At 37.2% G+C, this 22,233-nt stretch overlaps 3 protein-coding genes across 6 annotated transcripts; 2 read left to right on the top strand and 1 right to left on the bottom strand.

Annotated features, from left to right (window-relative positions):
- The first annotated feature begins 36 nt into the window (after nucleotides 1–36).
- Nucleotides 37–8,835, top strand: LOC127425329 (peflin-like). The gene is made up of 5 exons (XM_051671182.1): nucleotides 37–106; nucleotides 1,074–1,353; nucleotides 6,142–6,297; nucleotides 6,493–6,636; nucleotides 7,809–8,835. Exons 1-5 carry the CDS (start codon nucleotides 86–88, stop codon nucleotides 8,039–8,041), a joined length of 834 nt encoding a protein of 277 aa, XP_051527142.1. The 5' UTR covers nucleotides 37–85; the 3' UTR covers nucleotides 8,042–8,835.
- Nucleotides 8,836–9,255: 420 nt separating this feature from the next.
- LOC127425332 (small integral membrane protein 12-like) lies at nucleotides 9,256–14,573 on the top strand. 4 transcript variants are annotated; one of them, XR_007894603.1, is made up of 3 exons: nucleotides 9,256–9,320; nucleotides 9,802–10,510; nucleotides 13,852–14,573. XR_007894603.1 is itself a non-coding variant. In XM_051671185.1 (3 exons), exons 2-3 carry the CDS (start codon nucleotides 9,824–9,826, stop codon nucleotides 10,485–10,487), a joined length of 351 nt encoding a protein of 116 aa, XP_051527145.1. In that variant the 5' UTR covers nucleotides 9,256–9,320; nucleotides 9,802–9,823; the 3' UTR covers nucleotides 10,488–11,181. The 4 variants fall into 4 exon arrangements, 3 of the variants coding, with proteins under 3 accessions (XP_051527145.1, XP_051527148.1, XP_051527147.1); XM_051671185.1 differs by lacking the exon at nucleotides 13,852–14,573 and having other exon boundaries at nucleotides 9,802–10,094; nucleotides 10,408–11,181; XM_051671187.1 differs by lacking the exons at nucleotides 9,256–9,320; nucleotides 13,852–14,573 and adding an exon at nucleotides 9,330–9,547 and having other exon boundaries at nucleotides 9,802–10,094; nucleotides 10,408–11,183.
- Nucleotides 14,574–14,592: 19 nt separating this feature from the next.
- LOC127425328 (gap junction alpha-4 protein-like) lies at nucleotides 14,593–21,959 on the bottom strand. The gene has a single exon (XM_051671181.1). The coding sequence runs from the start codon at nucleotides 21,947–21,949 to the stop codon at nucleotides 21,113–21,115; it is 837 nt and encodes a 278-aa protein (XP_051527141.1). The 5' UTR covers nucleotides 21,950–21,959; the 3' UTR covers nucleotides 14,593–21,112.
- Nucleotides 21,960–22,233: the final 274 nt, after the last annotated feature.

Below are 22,233 nucleotides of genomic sequence, written 5' to 3' on the forward strand. Positions count from 1 at the left end.
AACGTCAAAATGCACCAATCAGCGGTAGGAGGCGGGCCTTGTTAAACACAACCGAATCGCTCCATTTGCCAAGAATCTTCGCGGAATGAGTTATCAGTACGGACAGGTAAAGTCTGTCTTCCGGGTTTAGCTATTTTACTTTTATATGTGTGTTTTTTTGTTCCTGATTTTTTTTTTTTATTTGTCTTAATGCCTGAACTTTAGTGTTGATAAACATGATGCATACGTTGATTACGTTCCGATTCCGCTCGGGTTAACTTTGTAGAAACGACCACATTTTAGGCTAGACAGTTAGCCCTGTAGCTTCTCTAATGTGAAATACATTAATGCTGTTCTCATGTATGTTGATCGCGTGCTGCTCAAACGTTTATCAGATTGCAAAATTACCTTGTATATTAAACCTATCCATCCTCCTTATCGTGGTAACTACTGTATAATTGCCACCAAACAGCAATCGTTTCTACAGTTTATGTTACTACTATAAAATCATAATGAATAAATATAATCTTTCAAACAGTAAACAGAAACTTCCAGAATGTTTTTTTATTATTATTATTATTATTTTATTTTTTTATTTTATTTTTTATTTAAAAATGTATGTACATCTATTGTTTTGGTGACTGTGGTGGGTATTAGCACATTGCAGTTTTATTATAATAACAGTCATTGTAGTAAGTATTTATTTATTTATTTATTTGAATGAATCAAGGCTTAAAGGAAATGTTTATCCAAAAATGAAAATTCCATCATAATTTACTCAAATTTTTTTTTTCGTGGAACACAAACCATGTGTGAGGCAGAATGTTAGCCTCTGTCACAGTTCACTTTTATTGCATGTTGTTTTCCATACAGTGTAAGTGAATGGTGACAGATTGTCATCCTGCCTAAAACTTAGAAGAAAGAAAGTCAAGGTGGTTTGGAATTTAAGGGTGAGTAAATTATGACAGAATTTCCAGTTTGGGCTGAACTATCACTTTAAATACTGCTTGAGGAGCACTGATGATTCTCGATAGTTAAAATAAAAAATTAGTTATTGTAATATATTAACTTTTTCCATTATTTTTTATTTAAAGGGTTATCGACCAGCTGGTCCCCAACACTACCCTCCTCCAGGGACGCCCTATGGAGGTGGTCCCACTGGGGGACAGTATGGTGGTTCACCTTATGGAGGTGCCCCTCCAGGGCCACATTATGGTGGAGGGGCTGCACCTGGAGCTCCCTACGGTTCTTATGGCCAACCTGGTCCAGGAGGTGCCCCTGGAGCGGCTTATGGTGGTGGCCAGGCTCCAGGTGGCCCTTACGGAGGTTATGGACAGCCCAAGGGAGGACCATATAGTCAGCAGGCTCCCGCAGGTTAGAGACATTCAAATCTATTTCCTTTAAGTCGGGCTAAGTATCATATTGTAGAATATATAAATATATTAACTATATGCATATTCAGTGACCCCAAAGTGATCCCAAGTATTTGGTAACTTAAACCACACTTCATTGCATAAGAAAGTACAGTATGAAACCAAGTGGCATTTATTTTTAAGATAGATAGCACAAGCACCTTTGTTAACCTGAAGGGAAGTGCCTTCATAAATCCTCTATGTTATTTTGGGATCAGTTGGTTATCAATAATTGCAAAAATGGCTAAATAAAAGAGAAGTTTGTATACAGATGCCATTCAGTTGGATATTTAACGCAATGAATCGAATACATTTTTACATCTGTTTAAGAGTCCAAAATCTTTTTGGAGCCACTGTAAACATCATGTTCCATTCTCCCCTTTTTTTGCTTAATAGACTGTACACTTGAATGATTTTCAGACTTGATCATGATCAATTATTTAAGCATTATGGTAGCAAAATAAATGTAATCACATCTAAGACGAATGTTGTGCTCCTTAAGGCTATGGTTTGGCATATATTTCTTTTTATCCGAATTATTCCACAACTTCATACATCAGATCCACATATGCAAATGCACCGTAAAAGATACTGGTTCGGCAGGTGAATATTTTCACATGGTCTCAGGAGTGGCAGACAGCAGCTCCAGGCTTGGCTGACTGATGATGTCTGTGTGACAGTGTTGGCAGGTGAGACAGCTGCTGCTGTTCCATCAGGCGTGCAGTGGCCGAGGGCTGTGCATAAAAAATAAATAAATAAATAAATAAAATAAAGATAGGAATTTATGAAGGCTCTGCATTCAAGGTCCTTGATCCTCCTGCACTGCAGCTGTGTCGTAAACCCATCACTGAATGACTGATGTTGATACATTGCAGAATGGCAGCAGCAGCTTGTACTGATCTAGTACAGAATGTGCTCACGGGAGAATTAGAGTGATAAGTGTGATAATTCTGAGCGAAGTGGTACGTGTGTTTGTGTCCATCTGCATTTATGTTGGTGACAATGCTGTAATGTCCTGTGGGAAAGACTGTCAGAATCAGAGACTGTCCAATGAACAGTACTTATCCCTCCCAAGGGAAACCAACAAATTGGATGGCATATACTTGTCCCTCTTGGGACCAAGATGACACATCAGTGATATCTTAGTGCCTTGTAGTGTTTTCCATAAATTTTTCCCAGACTATCATTGAAGTGTGAAATCGAATTTTGAGTTATACTCTCACAGAGCACTTCATTAGGAACTCCTGTACTCCTTAATCATGCGATTATCTAATCAGCCAATCATGTGGCAGCAGTGCAATTCATAAAATCATATATGGGTCAGGAGCTTCAGTTAATGCTCCATCAGAATGGGGAAAAAATGGGATCTCTGTGATTTCAACCATGGCATTATTGTAGTCGCCAGATTGGCTGGTTTGAGTATTTCTGTAACTGCTGCTGTCCTGGGATTTTCAGGCACAAGTCTCTAGATTTTACTCAGAATGGTGCCAAAAACAAAAAAGCATCCAGTGAGTGGCAGTTTAGCAGACGGAAATGCCTTGTTGATGAGAGAGGACAACGGATTATGGTCAGACTGGTTCAAGCTGACAGAAAGGCTACGGTAACTCAGATAACCACTCTGTAAAATTGTAGTGAGCAGAATAGCATCTCAGAATGCACAACACGTCGAACCTTGAGGCGGATGGGCTACAACAGCAGAAGACCACAACTGGCACTTTATTAGGACCATAGTGCTTCTAATAAAGTGCTTGGTGAGTGTAGTTTTATTCCTGATTACACTTTGGCCACGAGGTTACTGAAGGTTTGCGTGTATAAAAGCTTGTGCAAATTTAATAGCACGCTAAAAAAGGTCAGCGTGGATCTACTAACGTAGTCTTTTAAGTTTTTCAGATGCGCAAAATAGCACATCTTGGCAATTTCTGCGTATTTCCCTGAAATTAAGACTGCCACATGATTGGCTGATTAGATAATCGCATGATTAAGGTGTACAGGTGTTATAAAGTGCTCTGTTAGAGTATAACTCAAAATTAAATTTCACATTTCAGTGATAGCCTGGGAAAAATTAATGGAAAACACTACAAGGCACTAAGTTGTCACTGATGTGTCATCTGGGACCCAAGAGAGACAAGTATATGTCATCCAGTTTTTTGGTCACTGTACCCCTGGGGAGGGATAAGTACTGTTCATTGGACAGTCTCTGATTCTGACAGGGAGTGCAAGTTCTGTATCGTGCAGCTTCCTGTGTCTCTCTTGTGCGCAGCTAACTTTGCCATGGTCAAGATAATATCTGTTTGAAATTCAGATTTCATTTAAGTATACATCAGTGGTGCGATGGCTTAACGTTGAGTTATGAAGATTTCAAGTGAAGAGTGTCATGTGCATTCTCATCAACTACTCTTACACTTGTTAAATAGCAAGGATTTTATGATGATATACAATCCTATAAATAAACTTCTAAATGCCATTTTGAATAAAAATAATATGGTATTTAGTGAGAGCTGTACTGTAATTGCATTTTGGTGCAAGTACCACACGCAAAAGCCTCCTTTTGGAGGGTGTGTCCAACATATTTGCACGTGTAGGTATTTGCGTGATTTTTCTTAGTAAATCACCCGCAAAATGCCCACAACGCACACACGCAGTTTCATACACTGCCTGGCCAAAAAAAAGTTGCTGTTTGGATTTAAAGAGCATCTATTATGGTTTTTAAACGTGCCTAATTTTGTTTTAAAGATCTCATACAATAGATTTACATGCATCCAAGGTCAAAAAACACTTTAAATTGCTCATAATTTAAATTACAGTATTACCTTTTTTTTCCCAGTGTCAAATGACTCGTTCAATGATCTGTTCTAAAGGATTCATTCTAAAATCCTCCTTTCAGAGTGCCTACACTGCTCTGATTGGTCAGATGTCCCAGTCTGTTGTGATTGGTCTACTGCTTAGTGTAGTGTTTGAGGGTGGGTCAAAGCTGTTCGCGAGCAGCCAATGAAGACCAGAGGCGGGTTTTTTGTTACCAAATTACGTAGGTTAGTACAGGAAGTCAGTCTGGAATTACTAACGACTCGTTTCAGGTGTTCAGAATCGGTTCTTTCTTTTGGGAGTCAATAACTCCTTTTGTCGTGCACCTTGATTTTTGAAACTTTGCAGACTTTTTTACATTCACAAACAGCTATATAACACAACATGAAAGGTCATATTTGAAAAACCATATTAGGTGCTCTTTAAATAAGCAGATACTTGAGAGCCTATGATTGGATAATATGTTTCAGCTGACAATTCTTTTAACTCTAACTGATGCAGTGTGTAGCTTCTCATTTCTTTAACAACCATGTCGGAAGACGTATCCCGTGGTCGTGGAAAAGAAGTTTCAAAAGGGGCAAATTATTGGCCTGTATCAAGCAAAGAAAACAATTAAGGAGATTGATGAAATCACTGGAATTGGGTTAAGAACTGTCCAACGCATTATTAAAACCTGGAAATGTAGTGGTGAACCTTCAGCTTCGTGGAAGAAATGTGGTAGGAAAAAAATCTTGAATGATTGTGATTGGAGATCACTAAAAGGCTTGGTGAAGTCACATGGTAAAAAATCGACAGTAGAACTCACTGTTTTGTTTAATAGTGAAAGTAAGAGCATTTCCACACGCACAATGTGATGAGTACTTACAGGATTGGGACTAAACAGCTGTGTGGCCACAAGAAAGCCACTTGTGAGTGAGGCTAATTGCAAAAAAACAACTTCAGTTGGCTAGGGAGCATAAAGATTGGACTATGCAGCAATGGAAAAAGGTCATGTGGTCTGATGAGTCCAGAGTTACCCCATTTCATAGAGATGGGCACATCAGGGTAAGAAGGGAAGTGCAAGAAGCAAAGCACCTGTCATGCATAGTGCCCACCGAACAAGTGGTATGATCTGAGGTAGATTCAGTTGGTCAGGTCTAGGCGCAGCAACATTATGTGGCAAAAAAATAAAGTCAGCTGACTACCTGAATGTACTAAAAGACCAGGTTATGCCATCAATGAATTTTTTCTTCCCTGACGGCATAGGCATATTCCAGGATTTCCAAGATTCATCAGACTCAAATTGTGAAAGATTGGTTCAGGAAGCATGAGAAATCATTTTCGCACGTGAATTGGCCACCACAGAGACCTGACCGTAACCCCATTGAAAGTCTGAGATGTACTGGAGAAGACTTTACGGAGTGGTTCGACTCTCCCGTCATCAATACAAGATCTCGTCCAAAATTTAATGCAACTCTTGACAGAAATAAATGTTGTGGTGTTGCATAAGGTTGTTGAAACAATGCCATGACGAATGCGCACCGTAATTAAAGCTAAAGGCGGTTCAACAAAATATTAGAGGATGAAACTTTTTTTTTTTTTTGTCCAGGCAGTGTAGATTGCAGAAGCAAATTAGCAACCGTTATTTGAGATCTTAGTAAATCGGGGCCTTTGAGTCCTAATTAGACATGATAATAAGTCATGACTCACAGAATTCATTGTTTTTCAATTGTTTTTCTATGTAAACATGCGCTAAACCAGATGGACATTTTTAGCATTGCGCCATGGCTCATGCAGGAGCACCAAGTTTTTTTTAGGTGCTGTGTCAAGTTAAAAATAACTTTTAATTAACATTAAAAATGTGCATCGATACACCTGCGTTTTTATTTTTTGCGATGTATCTAGATTTGTTAGCGCAAAATGCTTTCAGTCTGAACGGACCCTAACAAAGGTTGTTTTCATGTTGTAGGTAACATTCCTCCCGGGGTGAACCCCGAGGCTTATCAGTGGTTCTCATCTGTGGACACAGATCGTAGTGGTTACATTAACCAGAAGGAGTTGAAGCAAGCCCTCATCAATTCCAACAACTCTACCTTCAATGACGAAACCTGCATTATGATGCTCAGTGAGTAACTTTTGTTAACCTAATCGAATGTTCATTATCTCCTAAAAGGAGTCCAATTGTTTAATGGATTCCTAAATTGCCAAAAATCTAAATTCAGAACACTGCAATGTCAAATAAAAGACTAAAAATAGTCATTTGATAACATCTCTAGTGCTAAAGGACTTTATGGAGTTTGTGTTTTGTCATTATTTCCAGATATGTTTGACAAGACCAAAACCGGACGTATAGATGTATTAGGTTTCTCTGCACTCTGGACGTTTCTGCAGCAGTGGAGGGCATTGTTCCAACAGTTCGACCGGGACCGATCCGGTTCAATTAACAGCAATGAGATGCACCAGGGTGAGTGAATTAGAGATCATGGAAGAGGACCCAAGATAACATTTTTGCAGTTAGTTTAATAAAGGCTGCATGATAACACTGTAATGACAACAATCATAGTTTATAAGCATTGTTTTCTCTTATTATGATGTGCCAATGTTTATACCTAAACCTTACCCTAAACACAAGAAGTTTCCAATAATTCTGTCCTCTAAACTGTTAAAGTTGTTATTTCAATGTGCATTAAGTGATTGAAAAAGCATAATACTTATTTGTGGCATTTGCAACAAGATTACATTTTTATCAGCCTATAGATTACAGTTCCAAGAAGCACAAAGGGCAAAAGAACCACCTCAACTGCTCGGATTTGTCATATTTCCAGGAATATATCTATAATTTATATCTGAATCACACACATACACAAGTAGCAGCATTAACTGTTGAACCTTTGAAAGGAAAAGACAGCTGCTGGTCCTGTGTTCTCTGCTGTAAACTCATGTTCCATCTAGCAGTCCTGTGCAGTTGAACGCTGCAATATTTGTAAGGGGGATTTCATTGTTGAGGCGTTATGAGAAATTGCTTTTAAAATAACCCCAATAATGGTTTGCCGTCATCTTGCAGTCTCTTTTATATTCATTGATTTTGTATGAACAAGGCCATTCATGACTGCTAGAGCAATTTTTCATCTGCCATGATAGTTGTAGCTATCATCAAGTAGTGAATGTACACGGATGATTACGGGTGAGGGACAGAGTGGAGAAAACATGGGAACCATGAGGATACAAAAACAACGGTAGAATGGTTTAATGGGGTCTATGGAGAGAAAATAGGGCATTTAGGGAACTTTGGAGACTTCATTAGAGAGAAGTCCTTCTAGCATTGCTAATTACCCCTACTCGTATACTCTTTGTTGCTGACTCATTTCATGCATAAAAAGCATATCAAGAGCTAAATAATTAATTCCCCCAACACAGATTTATGGACCACTGATGGAATATGATTAGAGCTTTTCAATTAAACACATTTGATTTTACATTGTTGAATGCACTACTAAAATGTTTCTATCCAACCAGTCCAGTGGTTAGTAATAGTAGGCTTCACAAATCTCACAGGATGGGGAAGTATTCTCCATTTCATGTAAATGTTATGTGCATTTTATGTTTTTATTTATCTCTGTGTTTCTCATCCTCCAGCATTATCTCAGATGGGCTACAGTCTGAGCCCACAGTTCATTCACGAGCTGGTGAATCGTTTCTCTGCCCGTGGAGGTGTAAATGGAGTACTCCAACTGGACAGCTTCATTCAGGTGTGCACTCAGCTCCAGAGCATGACCCAAGCATTCCGCGAAAAAGACACCGCCATGACTGGAAATGTGCGGATGAGTTATGAAGATTTTCTGTCTTGTGCCATTACCAGACTGATGTAAAGTACTGTTTGAGTAATCAAGGAGGAGGACCTGATTCCGCTAATGGTTGTAGACCATTGCCTGTTGATGGAAAACATGTGACTTGCCAATTAACCCTTTCAGTAATGCCTTCCACTGCAGGTTACCTTGATTTCACCACATTGAGCTGCAAAACCACTGTATTCATTAAGCATTGCCAGTAAGCCAAAAATATAGTATGTATCACTAAAGATGACCTATGATATGCTTGTCTGCTTTAGATAGATATACAGTGTAATATCCAAGACTAAACAAATGCCAAAAAATGTCAATGGTACATGCTATTAGCCATGTAGTAAGCACTATTTACTGTTTCATATGAATATGACAGATATTTCCAATTAAATCAAGTGTTGATTCACAAATGAACAATTCTTTACTTTTTGAATATAAGAGTAGAAATTCTGAATATTTGTAATGCAAATTATTATTTTGCCCTTTTCTCCCAAAGCTATTGCTTTATGCTTAAGTTTGTATGATAATATTTATGCTTTCTCTACCTTTTTTTATTTCAAATAAAATAATAGGTGAATATTGATTTATTTCTATTGCTGGTTTGTTTACAATTAAACAACCTTAATTAAAAGAAACTAATTTTGTTGAATTTGTTTCATTTTAAACTATTTACTAAATGTTCTCATTTTTAAAATAAAATGTTTCCTTTTAAGATACTGTGTCTTAGTGGAATAAATGTATTCTTTGATGCTGATCATGCTGGCAAATCAACTGGATGAATCTCATGAGGAAAAAAATAAATAATATTTGCATAAAGAAAATGAAGCTGATTTGTTGGACCTTCTTTTTGTTCATTGTGATGTTGTGACAATTAAGCACACACACACATATACACTCACTGAGCACTTTATTAGGAATATCAGTACACTTATTCATGCCATACTTAAATCTGGTTTGAGTGTTTCTGTAACAAAATAGTAATGTCAAACCTTGAGGCGAATGGGCATCATATATATATATATATATATATATGATGTGGGGCAAAATATGACCTGTACAGTTTATTGACAGTTTTGATTAAATAGACGTGAATACATCTGATTCAAAATGTTTAAGTTTATGGTAAGGGTTTCTTGTGGACACTGGAGCACTGCTTTAAGGGGATAGCCTGTATCGTAAAAAAAGAAAAGAAAAACATCTGACGAATGAAATTTGTCAACGTCATTCTGACGTTCAGATTTAGCCAGTCATTTTGCTGTACGGAATGACGCAAGGAGGCAGGAAGTGGAATTGCCTGGAGATAGAGGTAGGTCTATGAGATATTATAAACACAAGCGTGAATAAATGTAGACAGTGTTTGAAATAATACACATTAAGTCGTCAGCGTATTTGTCATTGTGGCTTTTTGAGAAATATCTACACAGGAATATTTTGTTTTATCATGCCAGTTCAGAGCTTATGCTTTAACAACGGTGCCCTTGTAACAGTTAGGCTACATGACTCCTCAATGATTTCGTGAAGTTACATAAACAGGTTTAGTGAGACACGTTAACATGATGTCAAACTTATTTCCTTGTAGACCCGCTGATGTCACATTTTATACCCTATTGAAATTATATTTCTGTTATATTGATTGCATGAAAGCTCGTATATTTTTTAGACGTAAATGTGGCACTGGTAATAACTGAGCAATGTTTGCCTCCGCTTATGAATCAGAATATGTCTCAGCTTGCCAAAGTGATATTAACCTAATAAAAAATTCCTTTTTTTTTTTTTTTTTTCTTCAGTTGTATATCTGAGTCTGCAACAATGTGGCCAGTGATCTTCACTGCCATGCGCACCTATGCACCCTATGTGACCTTCCCAGTGGCCTTTGTGGTGGGAGCTGTTGGATACCACCTTGAATGGTTTATCAGGGGCACTCCTAATGCCCCAGGAGAAGAGCGGGGTATTGCAGAACTACGAGAGGATAGAAAATTAGAGGAACTGGCAGGTCGAGATGGCACACAGGTCCTCAGCCTGAAGGACAAGTTGGAATTCTCCCCAAGGGCAGTACTGGAGAAAAACCGACCGGAGAAGAGTTAAGTTTTAACAAGTGTTGTGAAGTTCTACAAGATCCCATGTGATGATGTGCAACTTGGCCTACTCAAACCAACGTTGGTCTCACCTTGTCTTCCCAAGTTCCCAGAGATGGGAACTTGGGAAGCGTAAGATCAAACTGAATTTGTGGGATTTCATGTCCAAGCATATACCACATCATTCTGCCGCCCTAATTACATGGAGTCTTTTTGTATTGTAATATTCACCACACCAGCTAGTGGAACTTGACTACTGAGAGAATGTTTAAAACGTTCATTCTTTGAGACTTCTCAATATGCATCTTGTGCCCCTAGGCACAGAGACACATGACTGCATTGCCCAGGCCCCAACTTGGAAAGCTTTGATAAGATTTTCATTTGTGCTTCATGACTGATGCTCATGAGACTGAAGCTGAAAGTAAGACCACATTTGTTAAGTTTGTGTGTATTTGAATAAAAGTCCATCTATGCAAGGCAATACTTGAGTGTGAGTGGGACTTGTAAATGTTTAAGAAGTTTGAACTGGGTTGATAAAGAGATTCAGAGTGTCCAGGACATCAGAAAAGGTCCCTCATTATTAGTGTAATCTTCTGCTTATTAGTAATAATAAAAGTAGTGAATAGGTAGGAATGTTGGATGCCTAGTTTTGCCTCCGTGTTCAATGTTTCAGGTTCATCTTTTCATATTAGAACCAATATGGCATCTGTTCTGCATCTGCCTACACACATGTACTCTCATGTAGTGCACTGGTTTCTAAAGCATCATTACTGCTAAAAATGGCTGATAATCACAAAATCTCTTTTGTGCTAAAGTGTGAGGGAGGTCTGTTGAAAATTGCTTTGTTCTTCATCTTGAATGTCAGTCTGAATACTTTGGTTTGCCACTGCAGTGTATCACTGCACTGAAATATAATGTGATCACATGGAATAAGTGTGTTTAATGACACAATTTACTCCTGGTGCTCTGTTTAGCAGGTAGAGTAAAATAGTTAATTCTAGTCATAAAACACATTAACTTTTGTATTCAAGTTGTTTGTGTGTGTGCATATATTTCTATGACCTTTGAGTGCAATATTTTGTGCATGTCTGTGCCACACAGTTTTTCCCCCCTGCAGCATGCAGCTTAATTAATAGAAACCAGAAAAGAGAGCAAGACTTAGAAATCCCCAGAGCAAACATAATAGAGGTAACCTTTACATTTTTCCAGCTTAAGTTTTGCTTTACTGTTGCCAAAAAGCTAGGAAAACTTTATGATTGCTGATCTAGATTTATATCAACAAAGTGCATAAATGCATAAACCAACCTCCATCGACTTGCCTGGCTAAAACCTATATTTTAAGTTTAAGTTTGCTGCAGTATTGCAGTTGAAAGTGAAATAATGGCATCAAATTGGCCTTAAATGAATATTCTGGGTTCAAAACAAGTTTAAGCTGAAATGAAAGCATGTGTGGCATAATGTTGATTACCACACACACAAAAGCAAATAATAATAATTTTGACTCGTCCGTTTTTTTTTTTTAAGCAAAAGTCTAAGTTACAGGGAGACACTTACAATGGAAGTGAATGGGGCCAATATTTAGAGGGTTTAATGTCAGAAATGTGAAGCTTTTAATCTTATAAAAGCACTTGCATTAATTCTTCTGTTAAAACTCTTGTATTATTTGAACTAAAAAGTTGTTAAAATCATCTTTTTTAGTCATTTTAGGGTTTTAGAATTTGTTGACATTACATCGTCGTGGCAATGAAGTTGTAAAATTGGCTGTAACTTTACATAGAAAAGGTTAGTAAGGGATTTGAATACACTACAATCATGTTAACATGAATATTGTTTACATCTTATGGCTATACTTTTAAAACAGTGAGTAATGTTTATGGTTTGGCCCCATTTACTTCCATTGTAAGTGCCTCACTGGAAACTATATATATATATATAATATATTATTTATTTATTTTTTATAAGGAGGGGCAAGTCAAAATGAATTTTTGTGGTAATCAGTATTATGCCACAAATGCTGTTGATCGAGTTTTACCTGTATTGAACTCTTAATATTCCTTTAAAAACAATTCCACCACATAATCCACACACAGTGCATTCAGAAAGTATTCAGAACCCTTCATTGTTTTTTACATTTTGTTATGTTGCAGCCTTACGCTAAAATGCTTTAAATTATTTTCACATCAATATACACTCCATACTTCATAGTGACAAAGCAAAAAACAGATTTTTGAAAACTTTGCAAATTTATTAAAAATAAAAAACTGAAATATCACATTGACATAAGTATTCAGACCCTTAACTCAGTACTTAGTTGAAGCACCTTTGGCAGCGATTACAGCCTCAAGTCTTTTTGGGTATGATGCAACAAGCTTTGCACACCTGTATTTGGGGGATTTTCTGCCATTCATCTCTGCATTCACAGATGTAAACATGGTTAAAATGTGTTAAACAGGTCTGTTAAACAGTAATATATTTGTAATCATAGTTGATAGCATAATTTTGCCAAAATATTTAATTAACAAACACAAAGTTTGGGGGTATGCAGAACATTGCAAATGACTGGCATCCAAATAATGCAGATTCCATGTGGGCCTAGCAATTGGCTATAGCAGATATACCAAAAAAATCATGCTGAAATAGTACTAGATAAACCTGTTTTGTGTTTAATGCCAGGATAAACCCAAACTTTCATGTACAACCTTCCATCTAGCAGAGCTTTAGGTATAAACATTTGACCAGTAAAAGCAAAGTGAGTAATAATTGGGCAAAATGGAATATGAAGAGGACTGTTAGGGTCCATCTTTGTCAGATAATTTCTAACTTTCCTTTGGTCAGTGAAAGCAGCATTGTAATTGCACAGATATTTTTATTTTATTATTATGTTAAATTGAGTCTTGCTGATTATGCAACCCATTGAGAATGTCATTGCCTATCAGATGACCAGGGGCCGCATGTATAAAACTCTGCTTAGATTTCTTCCTAAAAGTGTGCGTAAGCACAAAAGTCAGATTTTGCTTACGCACAAAACAATTCAGGTTTATAAAACCGTTCGTATGCCAGAACCTGGGTGAAGTTCTCTTAATAAATCCCAGCTAGCGGAAGATTGTGTGTACATGCACATGATTCATTCCCCACCCCATCTCCTCCCCAAAATAACCATATGTGGAGTGTACAACACATGTTTTTACTATGCATATCCTCATCTGCATACAATTACCATATGCATTTCACCATCCAGACACGTGATTACTGTGTTTAACGGTATGAGAAACTGTATTATAAGAGATAAGACTGTAAATGTCACATGTGCCCAAAGGTTAGATGCTGCACCATGAAGAAACATTATTTATTAAATTATGAACTTGTTTTCAAAGAATATATTTTGAATATCCCTTGGCAAAATGTTTTTATCTTTGCAGACATAAATCTAACCTAAGCATTTTTGCTTCTCTGAAAACCTTTTGAATAATTTTAAGGGTGTTTTTATTGAGAAGTGAAATATTTAGTACTGGAAACAAAATGAAAATTATTAAAATTCTTTGTGCTGCATGATATCATTGGATTACTAAGATTTTATATTTGACTGGTATTTTATATACCCCCCATCCCCCCTGGAAACTACTCCCCTGATTACAGATAATCTTTATCCAGATGCTGTACTTATCTCATTACATGATTGTAATAGAACAGAAAATATCTCAAACGAAGAAATCTTCACTGTCATATTTAGTTACTGTATGTTCCTTCTCTTTGATGACACAGGAAAGTTCCCGAAATGCAGCGCATCCCAAACCAATATTTCCTTTTTACAGCTTATATTTGAATTCCTTTTCAATTAGTTACATAAATATATATATATATATATATATATTGATAACGATTACTTCAAGTTTCAAGTGCTTAACTACATATTTTTTTATTCTAAATGTGAAATAAATGAAAAGTTTATAATCAGTCTGTTCAGTTCATTATTTTTCCAGCTGGAGTCGCCAATCCACACACACCAGTAAAAGAGTGCGTACGCACAGTCAAGAGTGTCCGGACGGTGCGCACATATTTATGCCAAATTTTATTTTTTATAAATCATGATGTGTTCATGGGAAATTGGTTACACACTGTTCAATGCCCATTTTGTGCATACGCAATGTTTATACATCAGGCCCCTGCTGTATTTGTATGAGTACTGAAGGGGCAGTGGTGGCTCAGCGGTTAAGGCTCTGGGTTACTGATCAGAAGGTTGGGGGTTCAAGCCCCAGCACTGCCAAAATGTCACTGTTGGGCCCTTGAGCAAGGCCCTTGACCCTATCTGCTCCAGGGGTGCTGTATCATGGCTGACCCTACACTCTGACCCCAGTTTAGCTGGGATATGTGGAGAAAAAAAAGAATTTCACTGTATATGTATGTGCAAATGTGTGATAAATAAATGTAATTAATTAATGTCCATCCAGTAGGTTAGTGAAAAAGGATGTGCTGACTGGATTGTTTGTGCCTAACCAGGTAGGAGACAGAGGGTTTGGTGCTCACTTGAGAACAAACAGCCCAATTGTTCCTGAGTGATAGGAAGGAGGACTGACACCTGCTGCCCTCTCTTACCCATTCAGTCAGGATTTGTACAGGCTGTTTGCACAATTACAGCATAATTATTTATGCTAGCAAGATTCCCATCAGCAACAGGAACAATGGAGACTTGACTGTTCAGTTCCCACAACCAGCTTGTCCTGTCCCTTTTTGAACCTTTTTAGATAGTTGCAAAACTGACTTCCATTTCCCTCGACATGGGCCTCTTGGGGCTTAGCAATACCTCAGTGTCACATTCAAGAAAATCAAATGATTATGACACTGTGTGTAGTGAAAATGTCATGTCCTACAACTTATTTTGGCAAATGCCATGGAGGTTAAAGTCTAAAGTCTTGAGTTTAAAGTGTTGAATTCAATTCTAAATGTCTTTGTATTTAGAAAGTCCACTTTTTGCTGTAATGATAGCATGCATTTGAGCTGATATTGGTTCCACAAGTTTGTGCAAAACCTAAACGTCCATGCTATCCAACATGATTTCAAATATTTCCAAAATGCATCTTCAACAGAAGCAAGGAAATCTGACCTTTTGTACAAATGAGTTAGCATGGTCAGTGTCACCTGTTTGATCAGTGAGCAAGAAATACTGAAGAATCTTAACTTTGTTTTATTTATGTCCTAGTTTAAATTAAACAAATCCCAGCCTTTAAACTTTTGGATCCCACTCCATGCAAAATATAATTCAGCTATACTGAACTTACATCATGGAGACATTATTGTTTCTGTTTATACTCTTCAAGAAATAATCATAAAATTCTAATAACCATGGGCTGCTTCTTACATTTATGATGGAATTAACCTCAATCATTTATTATGAAAAAGAAGGAATGTAATATTGTAGGTTTTAAAAATTACCATATGCAGCATCAGGCATTGATCTTCATTAAAAGTTTCATTATTGAGCATTGCTTGAGGCTTGACATCTGAGAAACCGAACTGTGATTCATGGTTTTTAGTCAAGATGTTCTAATGATGACTCACAAGTCTGCCTTGTATGACTGTTTACAAAGTAATCAACTCCTTATCTCGATTAAGAAGCAATGTTCTTTGACTCATCACTGTATGTCAAACATTAGTTTCGGTTCAGTCAAAACAATACGAAAAGTTCACAGATCATATAAAATTATGAATAAAAATTATGCTTACCACTTTTCTGTTTATTAGTGGTGCTTGATAAGGCAAGAATTGCTATTACTATAGCTCAAAATTAAGGTTAGGAATTTGAATACATTTCTAACATGCGTAACCCAAAACAAAATTTGCACTTCGGACATTAAGGATTCCCTAAATTGTGCAGCTTGTGGAGAGTTGTGCTATTGTATCCATTTGAAATTCTGGCTGTTGATTGGATAGATTCTGAGGGAATAAAAGTCAGGCCTTTTTTTATTATTTATTATATTTCACCATCTTGTACAAATTAACTATGTTGAAGTGTCCCAAGCTATATCTAGGGACCAGAATATCATAGAGACTTGGAGGTGGTCTCTTTTGACTCTTTAAGCCACCACCCACCAGCATACCCTAGCAACAGCATATTAGTATTGTAAGCAACCACATAGCAACACTCTTGCATCATGTTGGTGAGTTTTTCATGTGCAAGCCCCACTCACAGCTCACACTTATTAAGAAAATATACAAATCTAGTTTAGTATTGCTTTTATCCATAATATGTGGTTTGAGAAGTTGGCCATAACATCCTGAAACAGCTGCAGGTGGGATCTTGACCTATACAATGTAACAATGCACAATGTTGATCCATTGTGTGGGTGAACAATCGTTTTAGCCAATCCCTGGAGTGAAGAATCAATGGAAGAATCAGGAAGCAGATACAAGCCCATTTACGTCTGGTTTTCTAAATAAATAAAGCACCCATGTGTTTGGCCAGCTGAGGGCAAGGGCATTTGTCTTATGAGTCAAAAATTGCAATTTTGATTGTTGTGGCTTGACAGTTCAGCATATGGCAAAATGAATTTTTCTTTTATTCTAGCCAACAAGCATTTAAACAATGTTAAGTCAACGTTAATATCATTGAATTAATGTTACAATGGTAACAAAACCTTCAGTTCTACAGTACATTACTTTTGCACCCCAGTTAATGTTGAAACAACACTGAAATGTCTAAAGAAAATTCTGTATGAATGGTAGAATTTGATGTTCTACATGACTTTTGTTGAATCGCTGTTAAAATCTAAAAAAAATACAATAAAATCACATCAATGCTGAATCAACATTTTAATCTGATGTTGATTCTACTGCACATCACTTTTACACCCTGCTTTAATGTTGAAATAACTATTTCAACTAAAATCCAATGCTACCTCAACCTCAGATTTGTCCCTCAGACTCGTTTACGCTCTTGAGTGACATTGCTTTTTCTTCCTATGTTCCTAAACTGTGAAACTCGCTACCTGCTGATATTAGACAACCACAGACCCTGAGTTTATTTAAATCATATTTTAAAACATATTATTTCAGGAATGCTTTTACTTGATTGATTATTTTTTGTACCCGGTTGTATTATTTACTCAGTTTTTATATGCATGTTTATATTGTGTATATTTTATCTCTTTCTTTTTCATGCTTTTTATATCTTTTTCTTTTCTCCATGTAAAGCACCTTGAGAAGCTACCTGTTGGTTTGGATCAAATTGAACAATGTATCAATGTTACCTTGTTATCTGGGATGACTGTTTAATGGCTTCCTTGTCCATCAATAATTAGTTAAATAAATATATTTAAAGGCTATTTTAATCTGTAAAAGTAATTTTATTTTAATATATATATTCCACGCAAACACAGGCACACTAATTTTCAACAGTGCATTGTTAAAAAGACTAAACATCCCTGTTATTTTAGGCCTGTATTTTCCTGTGATAGAGTTGTGTGTTCTTGTTATGGTTATCACTGGGAAGACAAGGGTTTTAATCATTTCAGATGGCAGGAAGTACAAGTTTGACCATTTTGCACCACATTCATTGGCACATTTGCTTCATACTGCAACCCTCAGAACCCCTATAGAAAGAATGTTGGTACTCAAGCATAACTCCTTGGGAAGCAGGTTGAATGGCCATTCGAAGCCATGTTTCATCCAGAAAACACCCACACACCCACACACAGCCCAAACACAGCACAGGCTGATGCTCCATATATCTAAAGGTATGCACATTTTAATAGAATGATTTAAACCCTTTTTGTTTGTCCTGTGTGCCTGTGTAAACAATGGTTGGTAAGCAGGGAAAGGGAAACGCATCGGCAGTCAGCACAACAATATCAGGATGCAGGAAACAGGCCAGTAAGTGTTGCAGTTCATTTTCATTAGTCCAACTCAGTGCAAATCACCTAAGGGCAAGCAGGCAGGCTGTGTCCCTGCTGAGTTTCACAAATAGAATGACCTTTGTCCAAAAAAAATAAAAAAGTATATGGCAAAGTAAACTCCTAATGACTCAAAGTGAGCAGGCATCTGTGACTTTTTCATTTTTTGGAGCTAAAATGACACACATCTGTTCACCTAGGTAAAAGAAGATTGCTCGTCTGTTTGATGCATGTGTGTGCACAGTAAGCCACTCTAGGCAATACTAAACAGAACAGTTTCACTATTTGCTCTAGGCCACGATTCAGCTTTTGAAGGTGTTATGTTGAAGAAATACAAAAGGAAATGCTCCAGAACTACTCTGTTCCACCTTAAATGGTTTTATCGGATAGTGTACGGGAAGAGAAAAAGTTTGATAAAAAAACAAGAGAGGTGTCTGGTGGACTGCCTCTCCATTTACTTGGCAACTGAGGGGAACTAAAAGGGTCTGCCCTCACCAGCTGTTCACTGACCCACGCATCTTGTGTAGCACCTCTGAAGCCTTGTGTTGGCAAGAGGTAACAGGCAGACTGTTCTTGCTGGGCAGCTGCTATAGAGAAAACTATGCTTTGGGCAAAGACTACAGGTTATGGTTGGCAACCCCACAAGTACAAGACTTGTTAATCTTTCATAGACTGGAGCCCAGCCATGCAGATAACACCCACTAATAAAACATGATTTCCATTAGCCAGCAAAACAACTTTTGAGGGTGTTTTTTTCACTCTTTAAAATTGTAATTTTTCTTCTTACTATATTGTTTTGATTTCATCCCTGATGTCAGCTGGTGAAATTCATAAGAAACTGTTCCACCTTTTAAATTACCCATCATTCCATTTTTCCTGTTACAGATAACTGCTTATCAGTGTTGACACAGCTCGAGAATAGATGGAAATTACTTTTGTGGGAGGTGCTTCACTCATGACAAGACAGAAAATTGAACAAAGAACTGGTGAACAACTCCTCACTTTGGTAGACAATTTGTGGCCCCAAAAGTATTTGGACACTTTTTGATAAGCCACTTAAAAATGTTTTTATTGGATGTATGAAGTTAGTTCCCCTCAAGTTCACAAAAGTGTCCTAGCAGAGTGACTACAGATGTAGATCCTCACATTAATTATGTTCCACTAACGTTTTTCAAACAAAATGTGTCACAGTACTTTTTGACTTCATTTTGAACAGTTTAAATATTACTGGAACTAAAACTAAAAGAACTTACTAACTTTTGTCTCAGCCTCAGACACGATCAGAGGTTTGGTGCTTTTAACATTTTGTACTTTAAACGTGATTTAAAAGAAAATAAAAATAAAATTGTTGATCTCTTTTGGCTTTCTGTAGTTCAAAGCACATTGTGTACAACTAAGATTGTATTATTTATTTCGTCTGGATTTTTTAAGTAAGTTTAGAAGTTAGCAGGATGTATATAAAGTGTATACAGTGAATTAATTACTTAAAATTAAACCTTATTTGTATTTTAGTGTCAACTTGACACCAATGTACTGGTGTATCTTCAAGACAACAAAAACATTCTGGACTTTTCTAAAAACATTCAGGACTTGTACTGCCTTTACGTTATATTGGAATTATCGTAAATATGAGTTTCTCACTCTGAAGTTGCAAATGAACGACCCCTCAAGCCGTAATTACTACTGGACAACTCTGAGATAAATTTGATACCCAAGTTTCCGAGATGGGAGGAGTCCTAAACTTTCAACATGGCGGAGGAGAGTACAGTTTCTGTAGTGAATGACAGGTTTTATTAATTTGTCTAAATACAGCTAATTGTTAGCGCTTACCGTTTGGGTCATATTTAAGTATATATAAGTATATCAGCAACAATTTGATGCATGTTGTAAGTTTTTACATTGTAAAAATAGCTTGTATTTGACCAAAATTCCATTATCGTCAGCAAGCTAACTGAGTAATATTTTTATGGTGTCAAAATAAAAGATATATATTAATTAAATTTTACGACAACAAAGTACTTGAACATGGCATACTCGTAATTACCACTTCAGAAGTGTGAAGTAGGAAATTCCGATAGCACATGAAGGCAGCATTAAGCCTGGGTAGCCCAACACTAGCTTCACCTATGTCTATTGTTTAATAATTTCAAACATCTGTTTTTGATATGTTTTGCTTGAAAGTGTAATTGTGCTATATTTCTTTAAAATAGATGCCACTTGGTTTGAAATTGTGTTATATAATGCAAAGGCATTCATACATTTTTAAGTGTGGGCTTAAGTGTGCAAATATGTTTTGCCACCACCGTGTATCATTGAAATTTGGCTAAACTAGTAGGCTACAATAGATGTTTAAATTACAAGTTATGTTATACACACAAAGTAGTATAATACATGAATACTCATCTTAACCTATTTAGTAAAGAGCTAATAATTTTTATGGAGTTTTAGAATTTTGAAAGTGGAGTGAAAAAAAACTTCCTTTAATCCTTAAAAATGTAAAGAAAATAAATATGGAATTAATTACAATAAACAATATAAAAATAATTTTAAATAAATTGTAAATACTGGACATACGATTGATTGGCACATAGTTGCCTTTGGTCTCAAATACAGTATGGTATTCACTACCTTAACTGTACCATATCCATCAGGTTTGGCATTTTTTTGGCCATTGTGCTTGTTTCTAATGGGCTCAGTGGTTTGAGTATTTCCTGACCTTGAGCTTCTCAGAACTAATCAGTGCTTGAGAGGGGCCCTGCATCTGGCCACAGATCACAAAAGAAAGTTAATCCCAAAGCACAACCCATTTCCCTGTCTTTCTAAACAAAGGAAATGGCTCTCAAATGCACAGTAAACCACTAATGGTTCTTTATATGTATCTAATCCCTCATTTTAATATCCCCAAAATGGAGCGCTGGTTCTCATTTTCAGCACCTCAAACATAATGTCTTGGTTTGGAGTGTTTGTCATCAGTCTTATGATGTTTTTTTGTTTGTGCCAGATTTCATATTGTTTATGAAGTTTAGGTAACAAGAGAGCACATCCTCTGCTAAATAAGGATCTTCATTGTCCCAGTCCAACCCTGATGCAGGGTAGCCATTTACTGTTGGGAGAAAGAGATTATCTCTCTCCTCAAATTACGATATCTGAGCATTTTCTGGTACTCTTCTAGAACGAGTCTTCCAAATAAGATTATTGATCTCCTCTTCTGCCTGACATCTCTTCTTTAGTCGATGTGTTACCGCTAGCTGAAGCAAATATAAAAGCTCCACAACATTGAGGAGAACAGAGACTACAGCGATGACCTGTGTGTATATGGTGAAGATAGTTTTTTCTGTGGGCCGTGAGACAAAACAGTCCACAGTATGAGGACAGGGGAAACTTTGGCACTCATACTTTGCCTCGATTACAAATCCATAAAGGAACCATAGACCCACAATGAAGCCAACTTCGAGAAGTACCTTTAGAGCTATGCTAGTTGCATAAGCACACAGAAGTCTCTCTTTGAGCTTTGGAGTTTCTGAAACTTTACCTTTCTTTTCTACTATTTTCTTCTTATCTTCTTCATCTTCCTCTATTATTACCTCCAGCTTACGGTCATCGTTTTTTCCATATCTTTGTCTTCTACCCTCTACTTCTGGCTTCTCCTCTTGGCTCGTCTCATTTTTCGTCCTCAGGGCCACATAGCCAAAGTAGAAAATGGTTGGTGTTGAGACGAAGATGACTTGCAAAACAAAGTATCGGAAATGGGAGATGGGAAAGGCCTTGTCATAGCAGACAGAAACACAGCCAGGCTGTTTGGTATTACAGACAAAGTCAGACTGTTCGTCATCCCATGCAGATTCGGCTGCTGTGCCAAGCACAAGCATGCGGAAAAGGAAGAGCACAGTTAGCCACACACGGCCAATGCCTGTCGAATACTCCTGACCCTCCTCTAGCAGGTGCTCCAGAAAACCCCAGTCAGCTCTGGACATCCTCTGCACTGGCAGAAACACAAAGGTTATATAAAGTGAACATGTAAAGAGAGATATTTAGCCAGGGAATTGTAGCTTAAAGGAATAGTTCACTGTGACGAGGAGGAGGGTGTGGCCGGGCCGTGAGGATGCACGCCCGGCGCTGAATTGTCCTAACCAGCTGGGAGGGGGATAAAGACGAGCTGGAGGTACCAGTTTGAGAGAGAGAGAGAGACACATGCAGCCACTGTGTGTGGGTGCACTTTATGTTATGTCTAAGTTTCTTTATACCATTAAAAGTTTAC

This window comes from Myxocyprinus asiaticus, chromosome 34 (genome assembly GCF_019703515.2).
Source record: "Myxocyprinus asiaticus isolate MX2 ecotype Aquarium Trade chromosome 34, UBuf_Myxa_2, whole genome shotgun sequence".
NCBI lineage: Eukaryota > Metazoa > Chordata > Actinopteri > Cypriniformes > Catostomidae > Myxocyprinus > Myxocyprinus asiaticus.

What these genes read in the sequence shown, in the direction of transcription:
- LOC127425329 (XM_051671182.1), top strand. Translation starts at nt 86, where the DNA reads ATGAGTTATCAGTACGGACAG. An exon ending in TGAGTTATCAGTACGGACAG is followed by an intron (nt 107 to 1,073) that starts GTAAAGTCTGTC and finishes TTTTATTTAAAG; the next exon opens with GGTTATCGACCAGCTGGTCC. An exon ending in AACCTGCATTATGATGCTCA is followed by an intron (nt 6,298 to 6,492) that starts GTGAGTAACTTT and finishes CATTATTTCCAG; the next exon opens with ATATGTTTGACAAGACCAAA.
- LOC127425332 (XM_051671185.1), top strand. Translation starts at nt 9,824, where the DNA reads ATGTGGCCAGTGATCTTCACTGCCATGCGCACCTATGCACCCTATGTG. An exon ending in GAAAAACCGACCGGAGAAGA is followed by an intron (nt 10,095 to 10,407) that starts GTTAAGTTTTAA and finishes TTGTGCCCCTAG; the next exon opens with GCACAGAGACACATGACTGC.
- LOC127425328 (XM_051671181.1), bottom strand. Translation starts at nt 21,949, where the DNA reads ATGTCCAGAGCTGACTGGGGTTTTCTGGAGCACCTGCTAGAGGAGGGT.